The sequence below is a fragment of the Thamnophis elegans genome, chromosome 11 (genome assembly GCF_009769535.1).
Source record: "Thamnophis elegans isolate rThaEle1 chromosome 11, rThaEle1.pri, whole genome shotgun sequence".
Taxonomy (NCBI): Eukaryota; Metazoa; Chordata; class Lepidosauria; order Squamata; family Colubridae; genus Thamnophis; species Thamnophis elegans.
Genome location: NC_045551.1, coordinates 34,385,066 through 34,409,002, shown reverse-complemented (window position 1 = coordinate 34,409,002; position 23,937 = coordinate 34,385,066). Strand labels below are relative to the sequence as shown.

Below are 23,937 nucleotides of genomic sequence, written 5' to 3'. Positions count from 1 at the left end.
AAGAGCTATCGTTCTGCTGGAGCCTCTTCTACCGCAAAACTATGCAATATGTTTGTAGAAGGCCTCTAGTTAACAACTCAATAGCATATTAATTTTCTAAGAAAAAACCTAATCAAAATCATAGGACACAAAATGTGTAGCCTTTGGTTATCCTTTTAGAATACTATAATAATCTTTTCGCCTGAAGAAATAGGCAGAATCCTTCCAAGCATGAGGCCAACCATCTGCATGTTTAATTCCCCCCTGCTACTTGCTAATTAAAGTGGTAAAAAGAGAAAAAAATAAATGGATAGGGAAAATGCCATCTTTGTGTAAAAAATATCCTCACTTCACATAAACACCAATGGAGTTATGGCCTGAACTAATCTTGAGTGTTTTTGGAGATCTCAAGTAAAATAACTCCATGAGCAGCTGTTGTGAGAAAGACAAAAGTATCGTAATGTTGAGAATCAAAACTAAACAATGATTTTATTCACAACTATGATGTAATCACATGTATTATCATCTCTAGTTTGGACTATTGCAATGCATGGGGCTACCCCTGAAAAGTAGCCAGAAACTTCAGCTTGTACAAAATGTGGATGCCCAAGGAATCTAAGGTGTCCAAAAATGGTGCATGTAACACCTTTATTATGTGAGCCAGTGTGTTTCTGGGGCCAATTCAAGGTGTTGGTTATGAATTTTAAAGTTCTACATGGCAATTTCTTCAGCCTCCCCTCTCCCCCCACAGTTTGGAAAAGGCTCTACTGCTTTAAGGATAGGTGGGACATTTGCAATTCCTTATGCTTTTGAAGCATCCCTTTGTCTTACAGTCTAAAGCACTGCATAAACCATGTCAACATCTTGGGGGGGGGGGGGGGTTGTTAGTAAAAATAATGTGTGGATATGTAACTAGGTATATGTTGATTTAAAATACAAACAGTATTTAGGGTATTTGTATTTAAATAGAATGTTATATTTAAACAAAGTAGGAAATTCTTAACCTCTTAATAGCTGCTCCAATCTAGATTACATGGAAAGAAAAATGGAATAGGTATTCCAATATGATACCAGTGTTTCTCAACCTTGGCAACTTGGCAACTGCTGACTGATGAATGTTGTGTTTTATTGGTTATTTTCCTTTATTCACATTTCTTTTGTGTCCTGTCTTACACTCCCCCTCCTATGAAATGTAAGCCGCCCTGAGTCCCCTTAGGGAAAAGGGCGGCCTATAAATGTCAATAAAATGAAAATGAAAAATGAAATGACTGCAGTTCTGTAGTTCGGCTGTTCAAATCTCACTGGCTCAGGGTTGACTCAGCCTTCCATCCTTCTGAGGTGGGTAAAATGAGGACCCGGATTGTTGGGGGCAATATGCTGACTCTGTAAAGCGCTTAGAGAGGGCTGAAAGCCCTATGAAGCGGTATATAAGTCTAACTGCTATTGCTATTGCTAACTTGAAGATATGTGGACTTCAACTTCAAGAATTCCCCAACCAACTTCTATAGAGATGCACTGAAGGATTCTCTCCCCCCTCCCCAAATCTTTTCCCACTGCAGTCTTTCCCTGGATCTAGCAAACTTTTGAATTCTTCCTTTTTTTGGCTTCTCACATCATCCCAAATTTGGCTTCATTCTTTTCTATTTCTGGAAAGTCATCCTGCTGACAGACAACCAGATATAGCCCTGAGCTGCTTTTGAGTGGGCAAAAGCATGTCCAGCTTGGCTTCTTCTGAATTTCTTCCCAAACCCTTCACCAGCAATGACTGTAAATTGGATCTTTGTTTTCTTCTGATGAAAGAAATATCCTTCTGGATTTGGCTCCAAGTAGGGAAAAAGACACTGGAGACATGGAGGCTGCTTGGAAAGATGGTTTATTGGTGGACAGGACCACATGGCTTGAGTTATGAACAGAAAAGGTGATCACATGCCTCAATGTTGGTGGAGAAAAGAGAAGGCCCGACTGAGATGCTAAGTCCCTGGTTTTATCCCCCTCTGGCCTTTGATCTTGAGCTTGTATTCTGATTGATTGTCAGACTCCCATGGAGCCATGCAGGGGCAACCTCGAGGCTCCGTTTTGAACCCAGGTTTGGTTGAGTTCTCAGATGCCATGTGGTGAGTTGGGTAAAGGGCCAATATTATCATGCCTTAATCCCATCCCCTAGCTGAAGGGGAGAACTCTTTATTATGTAAAGTGGACTAGCCTGGCCTTCTTAATGGCCCATTGACAAAGTGGGGATGGGCAGGAAGATACAGGGAGCTATTCTGTCTTTTAAAACATGTTTCTTCCTTTTCACATCCAGAGAAATATTCTGCCTTTTCAATATTTCCTAGGATATTTCATTTTTCAGGGAGAGGGCTGGGTGATAACTTCTTACACTTCCATGTAACTAAATTAATATGTCTGTCTGCATCTGTATGTTCCCTGGTCTCTCCTTCTGTTGCATGTAATGTGTACATGAATTGACAGGTACAAGCTGAACTGATCACAGAACTTAGAATGGAGTGATCACCAACTTCCAAGACTCTGCCCCAACTGCCACTACATTTTTAATCATGTTGTTTTTGCAAGCTTTTTCCACCATATAAAATGTAGTCCAGTTGAAATCTTTTTATGTTTCCCTGCTTATAATTTCAATAACTTTACATATTATTTCCAACATTCATACTTATTGTCTATCATCTTGGTTCAAGTGTTGATCTATTGCAGAGGTAATCTCTTGATGTGATTTGGTTGGTCATTTGGGTCTTCTGAGCCTGGCCCTCACTATTTGTTCTTACTGTTAGTAACACAGTCTCTCTTTTTTAACTCCTCCTCTAGTATACACAACAAACAGATAATCCATCTGAATCACTAATATGAATATGGAAAAATCTATTTAAGGTGCGATTAAATTTCCTGATTATAATGGTCCTATTTCCAGTGGTTCATTTCTTAACCAAGAAGTATGACAACCATTTGATAAAACACCTTTCTGACTTTGGAAAAGAAGAGCTCTCCCACTCTAGCCGCCCTGAGTCCCCTCAGGGAAAAGGGCGGCCTATAAATAAACTTATTCATACTCTCTCTCTTCAGTTAAGAGCTGAATCTCAGGGAAGGGAAAGGAAGCTGTTTTCTACCCGTGTTCACTCTTTACTGGGTGCGACCAAACCTTGTTTCCAAGAGGTTTATCCTCTGGGACAGCAGGCAAGATTGCATGGAAGCTCTGCCAGGCCTACTCTCAGTCGGCTAGTAGACGAACCACCCAGGCGGGCTCTTTTCGTTGTTCCCCCTCCGCGGAGGCCAGACTTCTCTCTGTCAGGCGGAGGCGCGCTACGGGAGGGGTGTGTGGAGAGGGGACCGGGCCGCTTCGCATGTAGCCCGATCGATCCAGAACAGCGCCTCGTTCGCTCTCCCAGGCAGCCTTCCGGGCAAGGAGCGTCCATCCCCTCGAGAGGCAAAGACCTGGAGCGGCGGCTCCTCCCCCGGACCCGGGGCGGAGGGAGGCAGGGAGAGGGACTGAACCGCTCTCTCGCTTTCTCTCTCGCGGGCGCGGCTGGAGCTGTGGCGGGCGATGTGACCCTGGTAGCGGGGCGAGCTACAGCTCGGCGGGAAGATGTGGCTGAAGCCCGAGGAGGTGCTCCTGAAAAACGCCCTCAAGCTTTGGGTGACCCAGAAAAATAGTGGCTACTTCGTACTGCAGCGCCGACGGGGACACGGCGACGGTAGCGGTCGGTTCACCGGTACGGAGCTCCCCGGGGGAGGGGTGTCGTTCGGCCGATCCCGCCGGCTGGGGCGGGAAGGGGCAGAACCGGGCCCTGGGCGGAGAGGCGGAGGGAGAGCGAGTCCTTCCAGGCAGCCGCACGCAAACCAGCAGGGAAAGGCGTAGGAGTTGCTTGTGAAGCCCTCAGGTGCAAGAGGAGCGGGTGGTGGTCGGTCCTTTGGCCTGGGAAGACGACCCCATTCCTTCGCCCTCTTCCAGAGGGAGGCCCATCGGGCTTCCCTTGTTGTCCCACCAAGGGGTCTCCTGGACTTCGAGGTGCCGCAAGAGAGCCTCTGCTGCCTCCCCATTTGTACATCCCGGCGCTCTCTTGAGGGGCAGCGAGGCGGAGGCGGAGGAAGGAACTTCCGCGGGGGATGAGGAGTGAAAGGCCGCCGCTCCTGTGCCCGAAGTGGGAAAGAAGAGCAGGAGGGGAAAAAAGCCCCTGCTTAGGCAGACTCAGCCAGGAAGCCCCGCAAAAGAATGTCGAAGCGGAATACTTTTCCTAGGCTTGGTCTGTAAATAGTGGCTTTCCTTTTCCTCCGAAGGAGGCGGGTGGGTTGGGGATGGTATAGATACCTAATTCTGTCTTTCTATACTGTCTCGCAGTGTAAAGTCCATTTGTAAAAACACAGAATATAAAAGAAAACTTTGTGGTTTCTGAAAACCTGATTCTTGCAAGACCCTAAAAAATAAAATCTTGGATGTGTTGTTTGGGTACCTCACAACTGTTGAGGGGAAAAAGGGGGGAATCGGAGAAATTTATTTGAAGAGCACAGTTCACAAGAGAGAACTTGAAATTGAACTTGAAACTATTTGGAAGGAAATAATAGATGTATTTAAGATGGGTTGTAGCATGGAACAAAGCAGGTAAACATTTTCAAGAATTACCATATGTAAACCTCTCCACCACCTATACAGTAGAGCAATAGATACACCGTTTTTAAATACTAAACTTAAGTAAATCCTACATTCATTTCTATAACTTCTAGTATAGGTTTTGAAGGTATAATTATTGATACAGAAGTTTATTCTAAACAAATATATATAAGCACTTTTTCTTAATTGATTTCGCTTGAGATCACAAAAATATTCTTCAACAAAGCAGTTCAAATATATCTGAAAATATGCATCTTAATAATAATGTATTAAATAATATTTATTATTTAACTGCTGCAACAGTCATGGTTCAGAATAGTCATGGTGAAACTATCTGCAGCATGCTAATTACAGAAACAAACTGTTTCATCATTTTTAATATTGTTGACAATTCTTTTACTACAATGATAGTTTTCCACATAATTGTGTGGTCACTAAGAATCCACAATGACTTGGTTCACAGCCAGCCAACTAGTTGTGAAATAAGTTATTCGCTAACTTACCTGCATTTTCTTTTGTCTATAAACCAGTTTCAGTTATTAAACTGCACTCTTATTTTAATGATGTTTGATCCATATAGTATGTCAAAGCCAGACAAATCGCATTATGACTTAACAGTGATGTTTGAACACAGTGTACCTCTATGAATTAACTATGCTGAAAACATCAGAAATTCCTAAGCTAGAAGTGTCAATTTTGTCCTGATTATTAAAAATACAATTTATTTGTTATTTGTCCTGGTACCAAAAAGAGTATATTAATAATATACTTATAAATACCATGTGCTAATATTAAGCAATAGGAAATGTTAACATTGAGACGGAAGTGATAATTTTTTTATTTTCAGCTTTCACTGTTTCTGATGATTCCATTTTCTACATCACTTCTTTAGTTATATTATCAGGTTTCTCATATTTTTCTGCAGATTATTTATATCAGATGTAATTAATTTATAGATTTCACTGGTTAATGTGTCTTTAACCTATAGCGTCACATGGTTTAGAATGATGTATGAAGAGACAAGTGATTAAATATTCTGATTTAATGCTATATGTGGATGCAACCATTTACCCAAGAAATATTAACAAGTCTGAAGTCTACAAAAATAATTTGCAGTGGTTATTTAACACCTATTAAATTGTATGCTCGGATGAAACATGATGCTAAATATTAAACACATGACAAAAAGAGTAACTAAGACTACTGAAATTTATTTCTTTTTTGCCACCCCAATCAAATCCTGATAAATCTAGTTTGAGAAGATATAATTTGAAGGGTATTATGTAATGTGCCAATTGTCTTAACAATATGCATGTACTGTATTAATTTCATGTATTAATCTCTCTGAAAAGTTTTATTTTAAACTATTAACATTATACACAGTCATTAAGAAATTTGTTAATTTTCCAGTTGAAATTATGTGATAATTCTGAACACATTGTTGAATAGATTTATAGAGATGAAACATGAAAGTGTATTTGAGGTTGTCACAAGGGATTAAGATTATGACATTCTTTATAGCTGATTATGATTACTATAAGAAGGAATGTCCTGCTTTTATGAAACTAATGTGAAAAGATTACAGACTTTAAAATTTACGGATATAATGCAGTTAAAGTTAACAGCCTCCCAAATTGCATCCATAAACTCTTTTATTTTCTCTTAAAATTCTCCTTTTCCTTAAAATATTGATCCATTTCCTTAGTTTTTGTAGTTCATAGTTATGTATAATATCTTTTAGCAACAGAATTCCTGCTTTACCCAAAAGAAGCAGTCATGCTTTACCTATTTTAAAAAATTGCTTTAATTGTGAGAAAATTTAGCATTGAGATCTCATGAAAAATACAGTGTTTTAGCAATCACATGATGGCAGTGAGAGACTAAAAGGTTCCAAATCCTACTGTGCTTTACTGAAAGTGTAAATGCTTCATAGACATTTTGCTTTTTCATTATTTGTCCTTACTAACATAAACAGCAAGCTATTATGATAATCTAAAATTTATGGAGCACCAGGTTGCTCATTTTTTCTTTACTAGGATGCTGAGCTTGTTGATCAGAAGGTTGGCAGTTCAGCGGTTTGAATCCCTAGTGCCGAGTAACGGAGTGAGCTCCTATTACTTGTCCCAGCTTCTGCCAACCTAGCAGTTCAAAAGCATGTAAAAATGCAAGTAGGAAATAGGAACCACCTTTGGTGGGAAGGTAACAGTATTCAATGCGCCTTCGGTGTTTAGTCATGCCAGCCACATGACCACAGAGATATCTTCAGACAGCACTAGCTCTTTGGTTTTGAAACGGAGATGAACACCCCCCCACCCAAGTCGGGAACGACTAGCACATATGTTTTGTTTGTGTTAACACACTCAGAAGGGTGGAGACCTCCCAGATTTTCTGCTCTTAATAGCTTGGATTTTAAAATATTATTTTGATTTTTTTTAAAAAAACAAAACTTTTTGATCATACTAAAATTATTTATTAATTAAGTTTTACTTCAGATTCATGACTATTATCTGCTAAAGATATGTCCTGTCTTACAAAATAATCTATTTCAGGAAGAGTCATAGGAAAGATTGTACAAATATAAAGTGAATTCTAATCTCGCCTTAAGCGTAAAAGTCAGCTAGGTGAATTGGATCCTTTAATTGTCTCTCAACCCAATCCACCTCACAGGTTTGTTGCTGTGAGGAAAATAGGAAGAGGAAGGAGTGTTAGCTATATTTACTGCCTTGAGATATTTATGAAAACATTAAAGGCAGTGTATGTGTGTGTGTGTGTGTGTGTGTATATATATATATATATATATATATATATATATATATATATATATATATATATATATATATATATATACACTTAAAGTCACAACCCCTGGTATGCCCAAATATGGGAGGAAGGTCACACTTCCACTCTCTGTCTTCGGCTCGTCACAAGAGACCATCCAGACAGAAACCCAATATTTTTTACTGTTGCCTTTTTTTGTTACATTTGTTATATTTATGCTGATAAATAAATAAAGGGAGACTAGTATAGATCTATTTCAAGCTATTTAGCTCTCATCAGCTAGCCATACCCATGCTTGGAATCGAACCTGTGCTCTCTTGCCTCTTAGGCAGATGTGTTAACCATTGAGCTACAGAGCTCGACTCCTTATCAGCAGCCAGGGTGAGAGGTATATACTTAAAGTCACAACCCCTGGTATGCCCAAATATGGGAGGAAGGTCACACTTCCACTCTCTGTCTTGAAATAGATCTATACTAGTCTCCCTTTATTTATTTATCAGCATAAATATAACAAATGTAACAAAAAAAGGCAACAGTAAAAAATATTGGGTTTCTGTCTGGATGGTCTCTTGTGACGAGCCGAAGACAGAGAGTGGAAGTGTGACCTTCCTCCCATATTTGGGCATACCAGGGGTTGTGACTTTAAGTATATACCTCTCACCCTGGCTGCTGATAAGGAGTCGAGCTCCGTAGCTCAATGGTTAACACATCTGCCTAAGAGGCAAGAGAGCACAGGTTCGATTCCAAGCATGGGTATGGCTAGCTGATGAGAGCTAAATAGCTTGAAATAGATCTATACTAGTCTCCCTTTATTTATTTATCAGCATAAATATAACATATATATATATATATATATATATATATATATATATATATATATATATATGTGTGTGTGTGTGTGTGTGTGTGTGTGTGTGTGTGTGTGTGTGTGTGTGTGTATATATATATATATATATATGTGTGTGTGTGTGTGTGTGTGTGTGTGTATATATATATATATATATATATATATATATATATATATATATATATCATTTGCCATTTTAATATTAGTGAAATAGCATTTTACTTCAGGAATTCCTTTTTTCTTTTCTGAGTAGAGCAGCAGCTCTCCATTCCAAATGCCCCAGAGAGTAAGGACAAAGTTTAGAAACCGTATTGTCAGCTTCTGCCTTGCTGTTGCTTCAGCTGCCATGAAACGGGAAGGGGGGGGCTTGTATTTGGGAGGGGTTAATTGATGTGCTGGAGGAATGTTCTAGGATGTACCGGACGTTGGGATTGCGCATGCGTGTGTGTTTCCCGCCTGCATCAACGGCCTCGACATTCCATCTTTCGGCCTGTCTTTTTGAAGTTATCTCACACCTGACACTTGAAGGACTTATGATTGGACTGGAGCTTTGATCCTAAGGGGGGGGAACGGGCTATTCTATATATCAATTGCTTTCGCGCCAAATTAAGCAGACTTTGCTTTGCTACTGCTCGCTTACCATTTATAATTAGTAAAAGTACTTTTGATTTCCAACCATGGAGTCTCTTAGTCTTCTTTCCTAATTATGGAATGGAGTGGTGCCTGACAAGAAGCAAAGTCTCAAAAAGAAACCCTTTCCAGGAGATTTACGTCTACCGAGAAGGGAGATAATGTCTTCTCCGAGCAGAGAGGAGGAGGGCGCCGTTGGAGGGGCGGATTCCAGTGGAGTAGGACCTCCCGACCTTTCTCTACACGAGCCCAGCCCGCCTGACTTATCCTTGCACGAAGATTTATTTCAACTGCAAATTTCCAGCCAGCCTGAACCTGCCCCCCCACCCCGATGGTCAACTTCGGTGGGACAAAGAGAGACAGAGACAAGCTGGAATGCTGGACTCACCCAAAGACCACCCAGACAACCTTCGCTGGAGCTGGGTGCCGTGAGAAAACCCCAGTCGACTGAATTCCCTGACTATTGGAGCCAAAGGTACTTTGGGGAAAGAAGGGGTGGCGATGAAGGAGAATGCCGAAGCTACCAGCTCCAGGGGCCCATGAGAAAACCCCAGCGGAGTGAATTACCTGATTATTGGGGTCAAACTTATTTGGGGGAAAAAAGGGGGGAGGAGGAAAGAGACTGGAGAAATTGGCAACGTTACCCACGCCCGACATCTCCCCCTCCCCCTCGGCCTGCTTCACCCCCTGCAGCTAGAGGTTTTGCTGACCAAGGAGGGCCTCCCCCCCGAAGACATCGGATGACTAAAATCCCTCCCTTGCCTGTGCGTTACAAGGGTGATACTGCTAGTCTGCCTTCCTTTCTTATGCAGGTGTTTAATTACATGGAGATTTATGGCCGAGACTTTGAAACTGACATCATGAGGGTCAGAATGGTTCTTTTGTCATTAGATGATGAGGCTGCTACATGGTCAACTGCTTTGCATATGTCTGGCTCTCCCCTCTTGGGGAATTTCAACCGCTTCATGGAGGCTTTCCGCCAACGTTTTGATGACCCGTTAACTGAGAAGCGAAGCAAATTGAAGTTTTTAACTTTGGAACAAGACGATAGACCTGTCGCCCAATACATCCAGGAATTTCAGTGTCTTTCCCAATACATGAGAGGCTGGGGGGAGGACGCTCTACTGGACAGATTTGCTGAAGGATTGAATGAAGACATTTATCAGCAATGTGTCAATCGTAACCTGCCTAGACGTTTAATCACTTGGTTTGAGCATGCAGCGGACGCTGAACTCGACTTAACCCGTCTCCATTATGCTAAAGAGGAAAGGAGGAAGCGGAAGGAGAGAGCTGCCAAGTCCCTCCCCCCTTCAGCCACTCCATCACTTTTCAAACGACGAAGTGAAGCGAGGGGGCCCCCTTCTGGCCTCTCCAGGCCTTTAACATGTTTTCGCTGTGGTAAATTAGGGCACACCGCCCCCGAATGCCGTGCTAAATTACCCCTCTCTGCGCAACTCCCTCCCAAACGTGAGGAAAAGTCTGGCAGAGGACCTGACAAGAAGAAGAAGGAAACGGCTTTCGCTGGGGATTCCAACCCCCCTCCTTTTGCCCAGCCATTGAAGGGGGACGCGGACGCTACCTCCTCTTCTTCGGAGGACTCCGATGACGACACATCGCCTCACTGGGTGAGTTCAAACAAGGGGCCCCTGCTAATCCCTATTGAATTAAAAGTTCCTCCTGAGGGGGAACCTGCCCCCTCTTGGCCTTACTTGATTCCGGCTGTTCCCGTTCCATGATCAACCCAGCCATGGTGGAGAAATTAGGCCTCAAATTGCGCACTTTGAAAACCCCAATTGTGTTTTGCCAAATAGACGGATCAATTGCGGGGGGGGGCCCGCCCATTTTTTTACAGAGCCTTTGGAAATGAGGATGGGTACCCATACTGAATTAATCTCTTTTGTGGTCGCACCTGGCATGGACAGGCCACTCATTTTGGGCATCCCATGGCTCCGGAAGTGGAACCCTCACATAAATTGGCGAACAGGCCGCTTACGCGTTCGCTCGAAGGTGCCTCCAGTGGGGGGGGGCTCTCCGGACCAACCTATCACTGACGTTCCTGAAGTGGCCGCTAGAGGGCAGGAGAGGATTGCAGGAGAGGAGAAAATTCCGAAGGAATATCTGGATCTGGATCTTAAGGACGTCTTCAGCGAACAGCGAACAAGCTTCGGACAATCTGCCCCCCCCCCCCCATTTATAATTAGTAAAAGTACTTTTGATTTCCAACCATGGAGTCTCTTAGTCTTCTTTCCTAATTATGGAATGGAGTGGTGCCTGACACGTATTTGTGTAAAACTATGAAAAATTACTTGTACAAGCAGTATTAGTAGCTACACTGGAAAGACATAGCTACAATCCTGTGCATGGGTATTTAGGGGAATTTCGCAATACTTATTTCCTGATTTGCACATCTTACAGAAATTTCCTTTCAGTTGCACAAACTGTCAATTGACAGTTGCTTCAGCCCAGGCAACAGACTGGCCTTATCTACTTCACTTCACCTAGGAATTTGATATTGGTTATGCCATCTGGCACCTAATTCCTTTTCTATTGTTGACCTTGGTAGAATAGTAATTTGTATAACAATTTTTATGAAATCTTCTTCTTTATGAGTATTTACATTTTATATTTTCCATGTAAATAAAAGCAAATTGCCTTCAAGTTGAGTTGACTCTTCTTGATTTGTGAAATCTTTGGTGCTCTCTGAATTTGGTCCTTTGCTTGCAGACATTTCATTAACAGACTAGGTAACATCTTCAGTGATGTTATATACAGTAGCTTGTTGTATTGGTAGGTGTATTGTTTTCTTCTTGGTAAGTCTTTGATTAGGCTGATGTTTACTGCTTGATCTGATGTTAATCTTGGGTTAATCCTATTCATCTAGGTGTTGATTGCTGATAAGGAGCTTGTTCTGGTCTTTATGTTTCTTTTTTAAATATTTTAATTGTCTAATTCAAATGGTGTGTAAATGTTTAGTTCTATGTACCTGTTAATGACTGATTTGTCTGAGTGTCAGGCTTCCAGGAATTCCTTAGCATTTTTTTTAAGATTTACTTTGATCTAGGATGTTCACAGCTTCTCAGTTGAAACTATAGCTAAGTCTGTCCATACCTTGTGAAATTAAGAGTTTTCATCATGTTTTCTGATGGATAGTTGGTGTTCATGGATGCGCTCTGCTAGTCTCTTGCCTGTCTGTCCTACAACCACTCAAAGTTCAAACCTATCTGAAAAAGAGTTATAACCCAGTTCTGATGGTTGAGAGAATACAGTCACATGACTGCACTTCAGCCGCTCAGTAGCATGGTTCCATTTAAAGACATTTGTAATGTCCCACAGTCAGATGACTGCAATTTATGATGGCTTTGATAAACATGGAAGATACCTACATTTTTCAGCAAAATCCTCTCATAACAAATATGGCATTTATTTTACTACTGTAGTGTTTGCTTAATGACCATTGCAAAAATCAGATTGGGTTTTATGACCACTCTGACATATGACTCCAATGGCCAGGCTCAATTACAGTCATACTGTATGTCAAGGACTACTTGTAGTGGCTGTTACAGTCCTTCCATTGTGTATTTGAAGATAGGTCCTTCTTCTTCTTGGGTAGAGGATCTTTAAGATGTTAAAGATGTTTTGCAGGGCTTTAGTTGGTTTCTGTGCTACAGTGATACTGTGGTTATACTAGTGTTTTAGTTGTTTCTGAGATGTTTTTAATGTATGGCAATATTATCCTTTTAATAGCTTGTGTTATGCTGTTGTGACTTGAATGATCAGATACTTTTTGATAAAATTGTATGGGTATGGATTTTGTTGCAAGATGTTGTATAAGCAGTCTGTTTCTTTTTTTCTGGTATTCTTAATGCAATTGCAGTGCATTAATGCTCATTTGAATACTATTATTACACAGATTCTCCTGTGGGAGTTTCAGTTGTTACTTTGGTAATGGAGCATTTGGTTAGTGTGGATGGTTTTTCAATAGATTTGTGTTTCTGATTTGCTACCATTTCCTCTGCTGTGATGAGGATATCCAGGAAGGGAATGTGTTGTTTTCGTCTTCCCTTGTGGATTTTATTCCTTTGAAGATGTTGATTGTTTCATGTGTAGTCTGTTGTTTCTGGTTTTTTTTTTATAAAGACAAAGTTATCTACACAACAGATCCATATTTTTGGCAGTGTAAGTGGGACAACTATAGTTTCTACATGCTGTATTATGGTCTCTGCTATAACTCCCAAAAATGGTCATTCCATGGGTGTTCCTCTGATCCGTTGGTATATTTGTATATTAAACTGAAACTAGATAGTGAGGCAGAAATTGATGAAATCCATGATTCTGAGTATTTTGATCTTAGTGTATTTGATTAGGTCAGATGTGTTGTGTAGTGCTGCTGACAGGGATTCTTTTAGTAGTTTCGTGTCTATGGATATAAATAGTACTATGACATCAAATGAAACCATAATCTCCTATTCTTCTATTGTTGGATCTTTGATTTTCTGAAGGGGAGTTGAATATTTTTTCCCCTCTGTGAGATGTCCAAGCTGTTTTGTAAGTAGCTATGCTGTATGTTGGGCTTCCTGGTAATAATGCAATTGGATGAAGAGATATGTTAGGTTATGTATTTTAAATATCCACGGTAGCATGGGAGAATGGGCCCACTGCTTTTCATCTACCACTGTTTTTCTTTTATGATTTGATATTTCTTGGTTGTTATGGGTTCTCTTCAGTTTCTAGATTAGGCTGGTATTTACTAAGATGTAGGTTTTTGTTATAAGATTTTTAACAATGTTTTTGTTACAACTCCTGTTGACATTGTGGATTACGGAAGTTTCACATCCAATTACTAAAAAAAAACCCACATTGCTTGGCTTCTGAACCCAGCTGGGACTATCCAGGTGCTTGTCAACAACTGAGATATTCTATATTTAGTTTGCATTACTCTTTTTTTTAAAAATCACTGTTGGAATTAATTGTAGAACAGACATATTAAAATAGATAAATAAATTTAAAGATGAATATAGTATTTACAGTGCAGAACTCATTTTTTGTTTTAGTATTGATTTGTTATATATTAAATAAGTGTGATGGAAAGGTTAAAGCAAAACAAGGAACTGGATTATGAGACCAGAAATTCAGCTGTGAAAGAGGAATTGAACACAGTATGAAACAAGAAGTACACATATGTGATATTCTCTATTGGATTCATTGTTAAGAGTTGTTTAATTTCATTTTTATATACAAGTCCTAGGCTTATGCAGATTGAGGTACTGATTCTCTTACCCTACTTAATTAAATAAATTGACAACTCTTGTTTGGCACTAAGATTTCTTGTAATAGATGCTGTATTATTTTCTTGAAGTAAATAATACTTTCAACAATATAGTTTCATCTCATCTATATCATTCATTTTCTTTTTAGTTATATAATGAAGCCTATTTTAGATATTTGGCCCATTCCTCTATCCTTATTAGAGATAAGACCTTAGTGTCAAACCAAGCCCAGAGACAACACAGGAAAGTCCAATCAAGTTCAGTCCTTATTTGCTCACACCTAGTGGACAGAATCCTGCCAAACTAAAGCTGTAACTTTTTAACCTACTAGGTATATTCAACTCAGCACTACACTTAATCTGGGCCTCTCTCTTTGGGAAAGCTCTGTGTTGCAAAAACTCTTTCCCACTTTTTTCTCCATTAAACAGTGCTTATGAGCAATATAATTAATAAATAATATATCTTCCCCGCAATTTGGGAGTTCTCCTGGACTTGTGATTCCTCTTCAAAGACCAGGCAGTCTTTGCTCAACTTCAACTTGTGCACCAGTTGTGGCTTTCCTGGATCACAAGTCCCTGTACTCAGTCATTCAGGCCCTAGTCATCTCATGGCTGAACTACTGTAATGCGCTCTACATGGGGCTACCCTTGAAGAACATCTGAAGCCCAAGCTGGTGCAGAGTGCAATAGCACGGGCAGTTCTTGGAGCCCCAAGAATGGCCCATGTAATATTACTGCTTTGTGAGCTGCATTTGCTGTCAGTCTGCGTCCCGGTGCAATTCAAGATGTTAGTAATCGCCTTTAAAGCCCTTCATGGCATGGGTCCAGGCTACTTGAGAGACTGTCTCAGCCCATTAGAATTGGCCTGTGTCGTCTGTACTGGCAGGCTTGCATTCGAGACCTCATTGCTGCCGCAGGGCAGGGTGAGCTCCTACTACACTCTCTAGCTTCTGCTGACCCAGCAGTTCGAAAGTGGATGACTGCAAGTTGATTGACATACATTGCTATTTTTCAACTATCCTTTTCCTCCTGTTGTATATTTGTCTAGGTCGTCTAGTAGGAGCTCTGGATGCTGTACTTGATTCTAATGCACGTGTTGCTCCATTTCGGATTTTGCTACAAGTACCAGGATCACCTACTTATTCTGCCATTGCATGTGGTGAGTTATTGAACGGATCAGAACTTTACTGGGCCATTGCCATTGGTGAGTCATATATCACACGAAAACTGAACTCTGAGCATGCTGTGATTTGCATGTCAAAGAAAGTTGAAGGTAATATTACTGTGTGAAATAAGTAACACTACTGTTTGGGTAAGCCATAATTAACAATTTTCATATTTTGTAATGTTTCCAGGTTTGGATAATATTAAGAATGGATGCCCCACTATTAAATGTTCCAATTATGCCATTGTGGAAACTAAAAGACATGAGCATGGCTTTTCATACTGGAATTCACATGCATTAATTGCTTTTTTTCTAACAATTAAAAGATACTCTACTATGTTCTCCCTGATCTACAAATGAGAGAGGGGATTGCAACTTTTAAATATTTAGCAAACACATATGTGTGTATGCATTTATTTGTATGCTGTACGTAGGTGTGAATAAAATATTAACAGTTTTGTCTATTGTTGAGAATACACAAAATTGAAATGTGATTGGATGCATTTCCACAACACTGCATAGGGATTGTCACCTGGATCCTGTTTTGATTTTCAGAGCAGCTGTTTTCAGTTTCAATTCTGAGTAGACTGTGTGTATATATAGTGTTGCTCCTGCATTCTTTGTTGTGGTGGGGGCGGTGGTGAATAAAATTCCTCAATCCTTAAAAGATGTGAGTAGGTGGATACCCTGCTGCTGGAAGTGTGAGGAAGGAAATTTTTTCTTGATTTTTTTCTGTTCACAAGCAGCTAATTCTAATAATATGAGAAAAACATTGTAAAGATCTCAACATTCTTTCTTGCTGCTTGTTAGAGGAATTGTAGACAATTTAAAAAGTCAGTACTTAAAAAGTTAAAGATTGAGTCCTTTTGTTTGTAACATTAAAATGGGGAAAATGTAGATGTATAACTCAAGTGCTGATCCCCCCCCCAAAAAAAAAACACCCCATCATATTCCTTGATTAGCAGAGTCCAGCTTTGCTTATGTGGTTACATATTTCTTTTTTGCAGTTAATAATGTTTTCCCTAGTATTGAGAAAGCTGTGAGATTTTTATTACCAGTTTATTGATGTGATTCAGTTTCTTTTTTAGAAACTGAACAATTAGAAAGTTTGATAATCTTGTACAAACATTCACCTTATTGAATTCTGCCTTGTATTTCATCCTCTTCCATTGTCTGCCTCCTTTCTTTTCCAAACTTTAATTCTAATTGGTTCAGAATTGAAAACCTTTTTTTTAATTAGAGAAGAATGACATATATAAAATAAATCATTTTGTCTTGTTAGTAGGATGATCATTGATATTTGTAGGATCAGTTTTTGTTGTGAGCTGCCAGAATTGGGTACAAGATGGACTGCTACATAAATGTTTTAAATAATAAAATATTAATCGCAGCATGCAACTGAAGCATTTTATAGCTATATAAAGAAAGATTAATAACATACTCTGGAGAAAAAAAATTATTTAGATTAGCTTTCCAAGGCATGCTGCCAAAGCATGGAAATAATTTATCTAGGCTTGACAACAGAAGTCAGGAAAACAACAGGTGGACTCTCTCTTGCTCACAGCAATTGATTTTTGCCTACAGTTTCTTTGACCTTGCAGAAAATGAAGGGTAAAATGCTAAGATTATCTTGCACTGTTCTTGTAACATACTTGTTCAGAAAGTACACATTTTAAAAAGTGGCCAACACAATATTCTCTCTATTCATAGCAATCAACTGTCAGTAAATCTTTCATGCAATAAATTTGTGTCAATTTTCTTACTGTTAGTCATATTGTCTGGTGGACCCACTAATGAAGGCTACAGTGTTTTTACTCAATTAGAATTTGGTTTGTAGGTAAAAACTGCCACATATGATAAGCTGTATATTCTGACGTGAGATTTTTCTGTCACATTAATATCAAAGAAAAAGAGATATGATTAATTTGGTGGTTCAATGTTCATTAATGCAGATATTTTTTTAGTTATAACCATAATTGGAAGTCCAGTACTGTCAATAAGCACCCAATTTTACAACTTTTTGCCATAGTCATTAAGTGAATCACCAGGTCATTAAGTGAATCTGACTTTCCCCATTGACTTTGCTTGTTGGAAATCCCCTGGGAAGGTTGCGGATGGCAATCCCAGGACTCTGCAGTTGTCATAGGTGCATGCCACTTCCCAAAAGTCCAAATGTTGGGGGGACCCTACAGTAGCCATAAGCTATGGATTGGCTGTAACTAACTTTTCAGTGAAGGTTTGAAGGTTTATTTTATTTATATGCCGCCCTATTCCCTGAGGGACTCAGGGCGGCTCACAAACCCAAGGGGGGGGGGATTAAACACGAAGGAAATACAACAAAGAAGGTACAAGGGAATTTAAAAAGACAATCAACAGTCACACAGTTCGAGAGGGGAAGTGCCACTGTAACTTTGTACGGTCCTTAAACAAATGGTTGTAAGTCAATGACTACCTGTAATCATGCAGTAAAATGTACCTGTGTGAGTACTATAAGCTTTGATGAAACAAAATATTTAGAATATTGACTCATAAAGTGAAAACAGAATGAAGATTTGCAAATGAAGTCTGATTTTTATAGGAATAGAAGTCAGTGTATTTTTTTTTCCTTCAAGGACTTTTTGTTTAAATGTATAAACAAATTTGAAATCAGGTTTATTTACAAGATTACATGTCTCAAGCAATTGAATCATTTTATTAAAACTAAATCTAGAATGATCATTTTTTGAGATTATTAAGTAATTGCTGTAAGATAAATATTTATACTTGTAATTAAATATTTTCATTTCTTTAACACTCAAGTCATTTTGTGCTTGTTCCCATTTTAATTAATATCCTGTAATAGTATTCATGTAACATAAATAACTTATTAGAAAAGTTTAGTTGTTCCTTCCACTTTCTTCCCTTTTCAGAGAGCAACAGTTGTTTATAAAAAGGTGAGCAAAATGCAGTATTAAAAAAAAAGATACATAGATGAGACTTGGCCAGGAATACTAGAGCTATAGCCTAGATTGGGAAGAACACCCCCCCCCCCCAAAAAAAAAACATACAGAGTAGAAGGCAGTGACAAACCACTTACGTACTGTACACCAGGAATCAAACTTGACTTGAAAGAAACTTATACCTTTTAAAATTTGGCTTCTGTTTTATTGCTTAGTCAAAATGCCTGAGTATGGGCAGCTGTGGTTTTACAGCCTGTGGGGGTATTTTGCAGCCTATCTTGTTTTCAAGTTCTAGTAGAGATGAAGTTAATAATCTGTGCATTGTGCTGAAACAGATATTATTAATTGTGTTTATCAAGATACACAAGGTCTTCCTGTTGAGGTCAGTTAACTCTTGGACAGTTTCCCTGTCAGTTGGCATTCTATATGGGAAATTTAGCCATTGAAAATGGAAAACATATTTAGCTATGTTTATCTCTCTCTTGTAAGAGGTAGTATACAGTATCTTTAATGATACCAACATCAGGTTTGACTGCAGTATGTTTATAGGTTTTTTTGCTGATCTCGGTTTCCTCTCTCCATTGTGAAGAACTGGAAAGAGTAATTAAATAGGGGTTTTTTTTCCTTGTTTTTTTTTCCTTTCCAGGAATCATGTTCTTAACATATACTGATCAGCTTCAAAGGTTATATTAGCCATGTTCCATGAACCCAGCCATTGTGATTGTTAGATCTTCATGTTACCATATTATAGCAAAGCATATGTACTCATTACCTTATTATTAACAAATCATACCCTAACAAAATTTGGAAATCTATTCTCTTTCTTATTTCTATATAATTCCATATAAAACAATATAGGAATTATATTATTTTTTTTATTTCTACCCACAAAGTTTTTAAATCACTTGCTGAAGTAATAGTCTTTGCTCTTGTGACAATGGATTCATTATTTCAAGATTAAGAAATCAAACAATCTTAGTTTATTTACCTGTAAGCATTCCCACATATTCTTTTTATTTTTAATTTATAGACAATTTAATTTATTGCTCAACAAAGGAAATTAAACTATCAGTGTAGGCATAATGTGCTGTCCGAACTCAGAACACTCTCAAACTATGCTTATGATAAAATTTCTGAGTTACAGAATTTTACCAGTTTTTACCCAAAATTAGTTGCACAGTTTCTTACTGGCCTCCTCCTTTGATCCAGAGATAGGTTTGAAGGATCATTCTGTGATTAATGTTTCTTTTGACTTCCAGATAGAAATTAGAGATGAAGGGATGCCTCCAATTGAAGGCACTGCCTTCTTTTTCATGATTTATTTTCAGTAAAAGGAGGGGACAGAGCTTTCCAGGCCATTACATAGTTCTTTATTTTCTGAGTGGTTTTTCTTAAATGAGATATATTAGCAAAACCATACATAACTGAAGTAGAATCTAAACAAACTGTTTACTGGCGTTATGAGGGCTCTATTTGTATGATTGTCTAGTACTGCACTAACAAATTCAAGCAAACATACTAAGTCATCATTCATGTATTGTTTGTTTAATTAATGTGAACATACTCTGTTTTCCCCAAAATAAGACCTCCCTGGATAATAAGCCCAATTGAGCTTTTGAGCACATGAGCTCAATAAGCCTTCCCCTGAAAATAAGCCCTCCTCAAAAATATTGCAACACAGCAGCAGTCATGAGGTCACCATGCTCGCTGCCTCTTGCACCTCAAATATAATAAGACCTCCCTGAAAACAAGGGCAAGTGCTTATTTCAGGGGTCAAAAGAAAATAAGACCCACTCTTATTTTCGGAGAAACACACACACACATACACACATACACAGAGTATATTCTAGATTATTTATATCATTTTCCCTATTTCCAGGGGCTTATTCAGGGGTATGTATATGTGTGTGCATGTGCGCACGCACACACACACACTTTCCCTGAAAATAAGACCTCCCCAGATAATAAGCCCAACTGGGCTTTTGAGCACATGCGCTACAATAAGCCATCCCCCCAAAATAAGCCCTCCCTGAAAATATTGCAACACAGCAGCAGCCATGAGCTCACCTCCTACATCTCAAATATAATAAGACTTGCCCAAAAATAAGAGCAAGCGCTTATTTCAGGGGTCAAAAGAAAATAAGACCCTGTCTTATTTTTGGGGAAACACACACACATACACAGAAAGAGTATATTCTAGATTATTTAAATCATTTTCCCTATTTTTAAAGTATTTGCATTGTGATACACTATACAGTATGTGAGGACTATCTATGTATGTATTAGACTAGAATATAGAACTTTCAAATGGCAAATGTAAATAAGAGCTCACATATTTAAATGTTTATAATCACATATCCAAGTCACACACAGATAGAAAGATTCCTTGGAGGCAGAAAAAAAAAGAAAACGATCAGAACTGTTTATTTTCTGATGTATTTTTTAATCTGTTTATATTTGTTGTTTTTTGTTTGTGGTTTTTTAACAATTAAAAGTATTAAAAGGATGCAAAATTTAATAACATATAAAGATACCCTGAGTGATTTTCATATCATTTTGTTACACTTGTGGACAAGCCAGAGATAAACTAGTATTTAAGTTAGCTGAGAGAATGCTAGTTTGGACATCCATAAAGAATATTATTCTGATTCTTCTCAGAACTGAACCCAAAACAACTTTTGTGGAATCTCCATTTGCTTTAGCTTTAACTCATCAGAAAAAACTTGTGACTGGTGAGTCTATATAATGCCGGCGAAGTGTAATTGTAGCAAAAATCGCAATAAGATCATCATCTGTAATTAAATCTGTAATTAAATAAGAGGATTTCTCTTTATGGAAAAAGAAAGTGAAAGTATACTTGATATAATAAAAATATAACAAGTATACAAAAAAGGTTGTCTTTGTGGAAAACTTTCTCCCACAAGTGTACTGTCTTGGGCTAGGTGCCACAGTTGAGGAGATAAACCATCACTGGGAATGGCTGGAACAAAATCTGCTCCATACCTTGTCTGTGTTTGATAATAAAGAAGATATTGTCAGCTTTGTCAGAGGTAAAATAAAGGTAAGAAAATATTCACTATTTTTCCATCATTTGCATTGGTGTTAAAATAACTAAAAATGTTGCAGGTATTTTTTCTGGATATCTTTAGGAGCCCAGAAATTTATAAGAAAAGTTAATACGTGTTGGCATCATGCCTTTATTTTCTTGAAAGTTTTCCTCTACTTGTGTCTCATAAAAGAGAAATTTGGTACCGTGACTTCAGTGAAATATTTGGCAATGAATAACTGCATGGAACTAGATGTTTGTTTTAGGTTCATCATTTGACTTCCCAACTCCAGTCTTTTTTATTTATGAACAGGTATCATTTATTAGCTAATCCTATGAGCTAGTTAATAAGCAATAGCATATCACTGTGTACTGAATTATTTCATTTTAATTTTGTTCATTTTTTAATAAATTATTTGCAAAGACAGTCAAAACATGGAAATATAATTAACTGGTAAGTTGACTGAACTTCTTTTGAAAGTAAGTAAATAGAACAGCTAATTTTGCTATAGTTTTGTAGTGCATTTTGATGTATTGTAAAAAATTTGAATGAATGTTAACTAAGCCATCAGGAGTTTAAAACACAGAATTGCTTGTACACTAAAAACTGCAGTATTTATTTTTAATTTGTACATTTTTTTTATCTAGCAACAAGTGTTAGAAGCATTTGTCTGCACATAACTATTAAGCTACACATCTCTAACTCGTTCATTTTTCATTGATTTAGGCATTAATAGCGGAAGAGACCAGCAGCAAGCTAGCAGAACAGGAAGAGGACCCTGAGAAGTTCAGAGAAGCACTAGTAAAATTTGAGACCAGATTTAATTTCCCAGAAGTAGAAAAATTGATTACGTATTACTCATGTTGCTGCTGGAAAGGGAAAGTTCCTCGCCAAGGATGGCTTTATCTAAGCATTAATCACCTCTGTTTCTATTCCTTCTTTTTGGGCAAGGAATGTAAGTATCAACATCTGATAATGTGTTAAAGCCAGCACACTTTTCAAACCGCTGAATAGGTTTGTCTAATAAGGCAAAAGTTAAAGGAAAGCATGTTTGGATAATGGCAGACTGGAGTGGAAAGCATGTAACTAACTGGTAGGGCTTTCTGAGTTTCAAATTGCTTTAGAAAAGAGTAATGGAAAGGCATAGACACAAATGACTGTTACATGAGAATGAGATTTTGTGGCTCTCTTAAATAGCAAATGGTATTTTATACAGAGAGCTGAATTCTATGAATTTTACATACAGTAGACATAAAATGAGAATGGGATTTGACCAACACATAAAATGGGGAGAGAGAATTCCAGCAAGCAAAATGCATTTCACGGAAAACCCACTGGAATTCAATCTCTAACTGTACTGAAGACAAAGTGATCTAACTCAAACTGTCAGGCAATTCCTTTTTTAACAGAATGACAGATTTGGAAGGGACATTGGAGGCCTTCTAGTCCAACCCTCTGCTCAAGCAGGAAGCCCTATTCCATTTCAGACAAATGCTTGTCCAATCTCTTCTTAAAAACTTCCAGTGTTGGAACATCAACAACTTCTGATGGCAAATTGTTCCACTAATTAATTGTTCTAACTGTCAGGAAATTTCTCCTTAGTTCTAGGTTGCTTCTCTCTTTGATTAGTTTCCATCCATTGCTTCTTGTTCTGCCTTCAAGTGCTTTGGAGAATAGTTTGACTCCCTTTACTTTGCAGCAGCCCCTGAGATATCGGAACACTGCTATCATATCTCCGAAGTCCTTCTTTTCATTAAATTCTACATACCCAAATCCAGCAACCATTCTTTATATGTTTTGGCCTCCAGCCCCTAATTATCTTTGTTGTTTTTTTCTGCACTGTTTCTAGCGTCTCCACATCTTTTTTACATTGTACACAGGCAACCAAAACCAGATGCAGTATTCCAAGTGTGGTTTTATCAAGACATTATAAAGTGATCTTGATTCTATCCCTCTGTTAATGCAGCCTAGAACTGCTTTGTTTTAGGCAGCTGCTGCACACTGTTGGCTCATATTTAAGTGATTGTCCCTAGGACTCCAAGATCCCTTTCACAGTTACTATTATTGAGCAAGGTAGCACATGTACTATACCTGTATGTTTTGTTTTTCTTGGCTAAATGTAGAACCTTAATTTTTGTCACCACTAAATTTCATTTTGTTAGATGTTCAAATCTATCAAGAGCCTTCTGTATCTTAAGCCTGCTTTCCAGAGTGTTGGCTATTCCTGCCAGCTTGATATCATCTGCAAATTTGATGTGTTCTCAATTTGATTATTTTTGCATCTCTTCCTTTCATGAATTGCTGAAAACAAGTTAAAACTATATTAAAACTGCACACTCTACTTCGTGACTCTCTTGAAAACATTTTGTGGCTTCAGCAGTTAATCGGCTCAAGGAATAAGAATGCTATCCACCATTGAGTCAGATCATGTTGCTGGTCAGCAATCCACCATTTTAAGTACTGTAAAAGGTCAACTGTCTGCATTTGTTATAGACAGCCCTGTTCATGTCTAGGGATTATCTTTAAGTCAGATGTTCTTAATCTGGGGACTGTGTGTACCACGTCAGTGGCAACCTGTGTTAATCTTTATGTATTATTACATATATACCAATGACTGCATCTTGAAGGAGCCGTCTGTTAAAGTACTGAAGTTTGCAGATGATACAAC

At 38.5% G+C, this 23,937-nt stretch overlaps 1 protein-coding gene across 1 annotated transcript in view; it reads left to right on the top strand.

Annotated features, from left to right (window-relative positions):
• Positions 1-2,291: 2,291 nt before the first annotated feature.
• TBC1D8 (TBC1 domain family member 8) overlaps positions 2,292-23,937 on the top strand; it is a 42,270-nt gene continuing 20,624 nt past the window's right edge. Inside the window, exons 1-4 of the mRNA XM_032226158.1 lie at positions 2,292-3,701; positions 15,167-15,277; positions 21,165-21,283; positions 21,996-22,224. Of these exons, the coding sequence (XP_032082049.1) occupies positions 3,575-3,701; positions 15,167-15,277; positions 21,165-21,283; positions 21,996-22,224 (586 nt within the window). The 5' untranslated portion in view covers positions 2,292-3,574. The remainder of the gene's footprint in view (positions 3,702-15,166; positions 15,278-21,164; positions 21,284-21,995; positions 22,225-23,937) is intronic.